Consider the following 9,140-nt stretch of genomic DNA (forward strand, 5'->3'; position numbering starts at 1 on the left):
CACGAAGTGCTTAGGCGAACCTCCTCATTGTTGTAGTTTTAGTTCTTTCTTTATTATAGTTTGTTATAACGCGACTGTTGAGAATAAGTGTATCGGTAAAGTTGTATTCGGAAAGAATAAACCAGTTTTATTAAGTAAAGAACTTGTGTCGCTTAAGTTTCGTCGGAACGAAGTTACGGAAAATTAATTAACACACGGAGACGTAACAGTATCATAGAGTCAGTCAGTGGACTCTATATGTAGGGATGGCCAAAGTAGGCATAACACAAATATGCACTCTAAAAAATCAACAGTGACATGGAGTTTTACTTTAAAATATGATTGCCACTCATTTTCATTTGTTTCTCTACCCAACAAGCCCCAAAATAAGGCAAGATACCCTTGTTCAGATACCAAACCAGAAAGTGACCAACCCACCAAATTGTTCACCTTTCTTCTTGTTTCAGTCAAGATAACTCTACAACTACTTTATCAATAACTTCAGTTTAAACCTAAATCCACTCTATGTGTTTCTGGGCAGTGCATGACGTCATCTCCTAGTCATAACAGCTAGTAGTAATTTAAAAAATAAATCATGATTCTAGTGTAAACAATGTTATCATTATCCCTTGAAGTTAGCTTTCTTACTGGTACTCCTTTAAAAAGCTTAAGTATGGGGTGAAACAGGAATTACCACCCATTAAATGGTTGTAACATGTAGAATACTCAATGCTTTGTACACTATGCAGTCAGTGTCTTTATGGAGCCAACCCCCTATACTATGTATGAAGTGAAGGGGTAAAACAATATCAATAAACATATTAAATTTTATTACACAGATCCATAGAATACAATAATTTTCAGTCAAGTGAAAAAAAAACATCACAAAACAAGTAATAAAAAGCATTTTGTAAATGTAAAATGATGTAGGGATGTCAGCGCCAAAAAAAAATACAAACATGAATATAGGGATGATAAAGCTATACACAGATCATCCGTACATGACTTTCAATGTTAAAATTTAATGTTATACTGTAAAATGCATACTTGACTATAATATTACTGAAGTTGGATGTTATATATTCCTGACTGTTGGTATGCAATTTATCATAATAGCATGGTTATGTGAAAGTTAGCATCAATGTAGTGTAGTTAAGAGCCTAGGACTTACATACAAGGAAAAATCAAGTTAGGCCAAAATATGTCTTGACTACAGCTCTCTCGCTACAAGGTCGATCAACTGACAGACCTTGTAACCATTTTGTACTCCTTCACTTTACAGTGTAACATTAAATTTTAATATTAAAAGTCATGTAGGGATGATCTATGTATAGCTTTACCATCCCTATATTCTTGTTTGCATTATTTTTGGCACTGCCATCCCTACATCATTTTACATTTACAAAATGCTTTTATTACTTGTATATATTATAAAAGTAAAAAAAAATTATTATCTTACTTTATTACATAGCTTCAATTTTTGTATTAATATATAAGTTTTAAAATTACTGGTGTAACTGTAAGTCCAGATAAATTTATGCACTGGCATTTATTTGGAGATAGTTGTTTTTTTTACGTGTACTTATATTCCATGTTAAGGATTCTCTACACATATTTTTTGCACTTTTATAAGTGTTGTGTATTACTGTATTTAATTTATTTCTTAGAGGTAGACTCTCCTCAGGTTATAAAGGGGTGGGTAGCAATCCTGGTCTAACCAACTTGAAAGTGGGCAAAGTTTTCTTCATTGTCAAGTAACTATGTCCATAGAACTTATGCCTCATTTGCCATTAAGGTAAGTTTTTTTGCTGAAAATTTCTATATATATGGTAGTTTCTATTCAAGAAATATTTTTGTACTGCTGTTTTGTATGTATATCTGTGAAAATACCAGCAATGACTGTTAATTTTCACATATATCAAGTCATGGTTTAACATATTAAGATATTTGATAAGAATAGAAATCCAGAAACTTTTATTTCACACTTAATTTGAGATACTAGTAAGGTCTAAAGGATGAATTTAGACAAAGTGTTCATACACTTTACTCCTAAAAAAAAAGTCACATTGTTACAGTTATAAAACAGGAATAAGCAGTTTCATGGTACAAGTTTTCTATATTAACTTTCTGGTAATTCCTTATTTTTAATAATTGGTAAACATGAAGAAAAATTAATTTTAGAATGATTATATGTTATAATCATATTAAATAATTTTAAACTCCACATAACATCTTTTCCTTTAAATTACTTATAGCCTAGCACATAGTGAATATACTTATTGTAATATATTTTATATTATAAATATTTGTAGATGTTAAAACAAAAAATTATACATGTTTCATCATTGGTGTTATCCTTAGTGAACACTTACATTTAAAAACTAGAGGTGGTTACCAAGAAGTTGTTTTAGCAATAGAAAACAGCAAAAAAACCAATGTATATGTGCTAAAAATGAGAAAGTATCTCAAAACGTAGCAAGGGCCTGATTCAGTGGTTCTCAAGATTTCTGTTCATTGACCAGCTAAGTCTTTTTTTTTCTAATCTCCTGCTTCTTTTCAGTTTTTAGAATTATGCAACCTTTCCATGAAGGCCTGTAGGGAGCCCACAAACCACAGATTGAGAACCATTGTCCTAAACAGTATGTGTGAAACAGCATACACTGTATTAAATTACTTATTAATAGCCTTATCTAGGTAACATTTGAAAACTTTTAGATTAACAAATACTGCTTTATATAATGATAAATCATTAAACCTAACACTGCCTTAACTCACTGTTTTTCTTTCTATACTTATGATACCATAACAATAATTGGTGATAATTAACTTACCATGTTTCACCAGTAATGCTTTTTAACCTAAATATTTTTTGTTTGTAGCAAACAGGTACAGTATAATTAACCAGGGGACCACTGATATATGTACAAAATATACACATCAGTAAGATTGAAATGATTTTCAATCAAGTTACTTTTTTTTACTTCTTATTGTATATCTGCAAGCTTCAAAACAAATGTTTTTTTTTTGTATGGCTATTTCAATGAAATAGTGATGAAAATATGGAAAGTTATTTACGTTTTTATTTTCTGTTAAAAATTCCTACTTTCAAAATCAAGTCACAATTTTGTAGCGAGTTGTACACTACTGTTTTATAAAATCTTTCATTGATTTTAGTTGTGTTTTCAGTTAGACTAGACTCTAAAGCAATAACCAGACTGCCAGCAGTGTAGCTTTTCAACATTTTTGCTGTTAGCTTAATATGGCAAGACTGAACAAGATTAACAGAACCTACCTGGAAAAAACTCCACATTACTTAATTCTTACTATAACTTTATTACAAACACACATATAGCACATTCAAAGCTATTAATAATGATTTCTATGGTATGAGTACTCATACTGCATTGTTTTAATAATAAACTTCCAGTATAATATTTCAATAGGAATCTATAACAAAATGTACTTCTGAAGTTGTCACATTCAACATGACAACAATCAGCAAATGACTGTTGGAACCACAATAACCCATTACATAATACTTACTTCATAAATCTAAACTGTTACTATAATTTGAGAAAACATAAAGGAAAACATTATGTTATGTTGTTTATAAAATACAAGTTTGAAACTTTCCTGTAAAATGTACAGAAGCCCATTACCTGATGTAAAACAAAAATCATCATTTGATACACATCTTTTTTAAAAAAATATTAAAATTAAGTGTAACTGAAAATGAAATACCTAAATTTTAGTAAGAGAATTTGCCATTATATTCCAGTAAGAAGTATATATTAATACTAATATTATTTCATCAACTGTATGTTTCTGGTATGCTCCTGTCACAAACAAGAGAAGGCACTTTGCTCAATACTGTTAATAGATCTCAGAAAATACAGTTAGTATTATTATTGAATAGCCAGGATAAACTTCAAGTTTTAACATTAGTTATTCTTAGTTTATTTACAAAATGTTCAATTACACTGCATATTTTGATAATATTAATAGTACTACATCACTGTACTGTTGTTTTGCAAAAGTATTATTTCCTGGTCTCTGCAATAAACAAAATCAAATGCACAATATAATGTAAATTGTATTTTATTACAATGCTGCTGAAAGTTATATGATACATTTCTAGCAACTGTATAGATAAAATTGGAGAGAACTTTGATTTTTAAAATATTTCTTTGAAAACCAGAAGCAGTATACAGACAATACGTATGAGACATAATAAACAGTAGTAATTTTGGACACGATTGAACAGGACCACAATTATCATGATCACTACCAGATGGTCCTAAGGCTTGTTTAATAATCATGTTATATATCATTGTTATTTACATTTGGTAACATCACATATGAAGAAAACAAATGCTGTTGGTATTAGTTATAAATGTTCATCAATCCCTAGTTTTCGTTTTAATTCTGGGTCTAAGTTATCTACACTTACTCCCACATTGTTCAACAATGACTTAAGAACATTCAACTCCTTTGATAAAAGATCTACACGACTCCACAAAGCCTCGTTTTCTCTTAAAAGTTCATTAACTCTCTGGTTGGTCAAGTTTGTCCGGCGTTTCGCTTTCTCTCGAGACTTTCGTACTGCAATGTTGTTCCGTTCTCGACGTTTTTTGTACTCTTCACTGCATTTATCGATATTTTTCTTGCCTTTGTTCTTGGATGTCGACTTTATGCCAGTACTACTCGACTTTTCTCTTCTGACCTCGACGTCTTCTGCTAATGTACCAAATTCAGTAGAAAAGTTAATATTACTATTATTAGTATTACGGTCTTGATCAAGTTTATGCTTTTCGGAAAAGGGGATGCTCTCAGATGTGGGGTTACGATGGCAGCTTGAAGTGTTGTCTACCCGCTCCTCTTTTAGTTTAACGACTGTAGGAATAGTTATTTTCAATGCTTCCTCTTTAATAGAAAGATGCTTAGAGTTAGACAGTGTATTGCTTTCAACTTCAAGAGGTTGTTGATTGAGGAACTGATCATCAATGGAATTAGTGAGGCTTGCGTCAACTCCATAGACGTTGTGCTGTTGAGGCATACCCAGTAAACTAGACAAGTTGTTCCCAGAAGGCAGCGACTCACTTGTTAACTGTTCAGTGCTGAGGAGTTCGGAAAGATCTATCTGACAGCTGGAACTGTCTTGAAATTCAGCAGGTTTCGCACCTTTCGGAATATATGAAATTAGAGATACTGAGTCACGTAATTCTTCAACCTGACTATTGTTCACATTAATTAAATCTTGTAAATTAAAGGACAGTTCTGGCGTATTGAGTTCAGCCAGCTCAGGTACATGGTCTTGTGTTAATTCGAGAGGACAAATAGACTTACTGTATCGTAGATCAGAGGAGACACCATCAAACTCTGGAGGTAACCCGTCATAACATTGCACAGGCTCCATATCTACGAGCCAGGACGGACATGGTGCAAGATCCAGACCGTCCAAATCTCGGAAGTCTTGAATTGAAGCCGTTGTGGTAGTAAAAGTGCTTTTCAAACCAAATTGGGAATAAACCTTGTATACTATTAACAACAAACACAACCACTATACTAGATACCTTATCTACTCAAATTCTAAATTACAACTGGTATGGAATGAAAAGGCGCAGAGTATCTATCACTTTGATGTATCAATGCACTCGTATGGTGTTATTTGTAGGAAAATTTATATTAACACGTAAATACCACTTATGTTTTCTTTACTTGTCTAGCTAGGCTTTTTAGTACTTAGTGATTAATCTAGTATAAATTTAAACTTGTAAAGTAGCACTGCTGCTTATTTTTCAATATCTGGGAACTATTTTGTACATCGACAAAACACTTGTTTCTTTGGCATAAATCTAAATATAGTTAATACGTCATTTTCCAAGAAATTCATTGGCTGAAAGCGACAACGTCCTTTCTACTGGAATTGACGTCACACTTATCTGGAAAGTTCTGACTGTTCGGGAAGTCAGAAAAAACAGCTTTTAACGTGCCATATAGATTGGACAATGTATTCAGGTCTAATATTGTAAACACATTCGAAACTCCACTCGTGACTCTGACGTAGGATGACGTAAATTAGGTCCTCATATCAGTAAATACTTTTAACTGCGTCATGTCATCAAACGTACAAATTCAAACCTGTTTTATAAGTAAACATTTCCTGTTTATAGTCTTCGTTATTACTTGTTATTGTGAAAATCAGATTCAAATGTAGTAATACTTTTAAACAACTAATTAATACTCATCTAAAAGCACAGTGAATGTGCCGAATTTCTATTTTATTTTTGTTATTTAATTATCAGTTATGTGAGGTAACAATAGAGATTGTTTTTCACAGTTCCATAATGCAGCTGTGCACAAAAGAAATGTAAAGTCCGTGTGTGTATGGATAGTATAAGAAATCCAGGAATGCTTCACACTGTCATGCAGTTTCGTGCTTCATATCGGTAACACGATCAAAAATGTAATGTTATAAGATTGATATGGTGTAGTTTTTAGATGTACTTTTAAATCTCCTAATTTATACAAACATAGCTGAGATCAAGGTGACAAGAGATATTACAAACAAACTAAAAATACACACCCTACCATTACACATCCGTTTCCATGAGATTATAATACGATCTAAGTTTCCAAAGCTAATTTATTACACCAGATATCTGTCTACTGGTAAAAGAAACTGCATCTGATCATAGTATTCTAATTAAGATATCACGCCTTTCATTCTCAAAAATTCAAAATTTAGGTAAGTATATCTCAACACTATTATGACGGTTTTTAAAAAATAGAATTCTGAGGCCGTGGGCGTTTTCGCATGAGCGAGAGTAACTAAATATATAATGGTCTTAACTCTTAAGTAATAACACTAAAACAGAAGTTTCTTTCTTAGCCTGTGTCAGAGTTGAATTTATCAACACACCTATGTGGTATTCTCAGATGTACTGGTTTCCCTTAGAGTAATTGGGTTACTTCCGCAGAATAACACTAACAGAAGGTTTGATAGAAACTGTTGTATAAAATTAAATTATATTCTCTTTTTGACTGAGTTGTGAAAGAAAATGATTCAATAAAGTGTGTGACATTGTAACAAAATCTTTATTTATTCAGACGTATTCATTAAAGACAGTTCCTCCGTCTACTGAAAGCTTAAGAGCTCTCAGTATATAAGTAGAAGTAGTGTCTCACTGAGAAAACATAGCATTATATATGTAAAACAATAATGGTATTCTCCTCTTGGCACTGCACTACCCACATGATTGTTGGCCGTTCCCATTGAAGAATAAGGGATCGTTTCTTAATTAATCACATGACCTGCCAGTGGAAAAGATTACTGTCTATTTTTACATAGTAGTACTGTAATGTTCTTTTATTGGCGGACTATTTTAAAATATCTAATGAAAATAACTCAATGTTCAGTCACTATAACTATCACGATTAGTTTTTTTTTCCTCCTTGAATATTTATACAAGATTGAACGCTTGTGCACCATCATAAATTGTTGTATAGCTATGTTACAAATAATGTTCAAACCTCACTAACAATACTAGGATTAATATAAGATCAACTTGCTTGTACATAGTAACTCAATAAGCACCACAACAAACACAAATCCAAATAATTCAGGAAAACACAATGCATGCGTGATTTAACTCTCTATCTTGAAAATATATAGCTTTACAGTCTTCCCAACTATGATGTATTTATAATCTTGCTTTGAATGTATGGGAAGAATTTGATGTTAGCTCTGAATTTTCTAGGCCTATCTTAACAACACGTCTCCAAACTAACAAACAAGTTACAAGATTAAAAATGTAGCTTACAAAATTGCTATCTTCCTGTATTGAGAAGTTCCTTGATCAATTTTAATACAAAAACAACCCTACACTAAACTGTTTTTTTGGTGGTTTTCTTTGCTGAGAGCTATAGTGTACAGATGGAATGGTGTCGTCTCTTTTTGTAATTGGCCATCCTGTCACTGTGCAAGTTCTTTTTAGACACATCATTGAGTGAATTTACTGGTGGCTCCAGCCTTGATGAACCTTTTGAAGTAGTCTCAACAGAATTCTAGGATCTCAGCAGATGAATTTCCACTGACAATTATTCGTCTGGAGTTACCAACCAATTTTTTTACTAATGTACTCCTCAAGATGATAATGATGGATGACCTTTGACTTGATTTGCTTATCTTCCAAACACATATTCAACTTTGGAGTTTGTCCTCTTTTGCAATGAGAACTGTTCAATCATACCTTGTCACCAGTTTTATAAACATTCATATAATAGCTACTTTTCATTTGATCAGAAGCTGATTTAAGTCTTTCCTGAGTAAAGCAATGTACAACAAATTTATTCTTCATATCCACAAGAGCTCTTCCAACCACCAATATAATGGCCAGGTTCCCACATTTACAACAGTTACAGTTTCCTAGTATCCCTTGGGACAGATTTTTATTTTTGTGAACAATTATACTTGTCATACGACACCAGTATTAGGCCAGCTTCTAAAAGGCATACACACCATAACAGCTGTTGTGGTATCAAATGGCTTATATGAATAGTGTTTCAACCACTGCTGTGTTTATTGTATCCTAGCTGGCCTGAAGAGCTCTGGATTGAGTGAAATATATTGTTGGCAATTGATATATGACAAGTATATTGTGGTTGGAATACTATTATTATGCTCTCTTCTAATTCTTGCAAATCCCTAAAGTAGTAGATAAAGAATGTATAGTTAAAAATGCAATAGACTTAATAATAATGTCTTATAACAAGTATAATTTTGTGATTTTGTTGTCTGTACAAATTTGGATTTCCATACCACATTGCCTGCCAGTAGCACAGCAGTATGTCTTCAGACTTACAATGCTAGAAACCAGGTTTTGATACTCTTGGTGAGCAGAGCATAGATAGCCCTTTGTGTAACTTTGCGCTTAAACTACAAACAAACAAACCATAGCACACTAACATTGACAATGATTTCTGTAAGGATATGGTGTTGAAAGTCAAAGAAGTTTTTAAGAGTTCAGATTTACCAAAATTGGTGGGTAAAATTTATCTGCAATCATTATATGAAGCATCCACATCATGCAGTCAGATTTCAGATTTGATGCGGGCTGTTTCTGGTAATACCCCAACAAGGACATTCAGAATGTAATTGG

The 9,140-nt window shown here is 32.4% G+C and overlaps 1 protein-coding gene across 1 annotated transcript; it reads right to left on the reverse strand.

Moving 5' to 3' along the window:
• Positions 1-4,061: 4,061 nt before the first annotated feature.
• On the reverse strand, positions 4,062-5,679 carry LOC111086475. The gene is made up of 2 exons (XM_022389459.1): positions 5,326-5,679; positions 4,062-5,160 (listed from the first exon to the last, which is right to left on the reverse strand). The coding sequence occupies exons 1-2, from the start codon at positions 5,393-5,395 to the stop codon at positions 4,367-4,369; spliced, it is 864 nt and encodes a 287-aa protein (XP_022245167.1). The 5' UTR covers positions 5,396-5,679; the 3' UTR covers positions 4,062-4,366.
• Between the last annotated feature and the right edge of the window lie 3,461 nt (positions 5,680-9,140).

This window comes from Limulus polyphemus, unplaced genomic scaffold, assembly GCF_000517525.1.
Source record: "Limulus polyphemus unplaced genomic scaffold, Limulus_polyphemus-2.1.2 Scaffold1128, whole genome shotgun sequence".
Classification (NCBI taxonomy): domain Eukaryota; kingdom Metazoa; phylum Arthropoda; class Merostomata; order Xiphosura; family Limulidae; genus Limulus; species Limulus polyphemus.

Coding starts and splice junctions, on each gene's coding strand:
- LOC111086475 (XM_022389459.1), bottom strand. CDS start 5,395: ATGGAGCCTGTGCAATGTTATGACGGGTTACCTCCAGAGTTTGATGGT. Junction 5,161..5,325: donor CTCCTCTGATCTACGATACA/GTAAGTCTATTT, acceptor ATATTCCGAAAG/GTGCGAAACCTGCTGAATTT.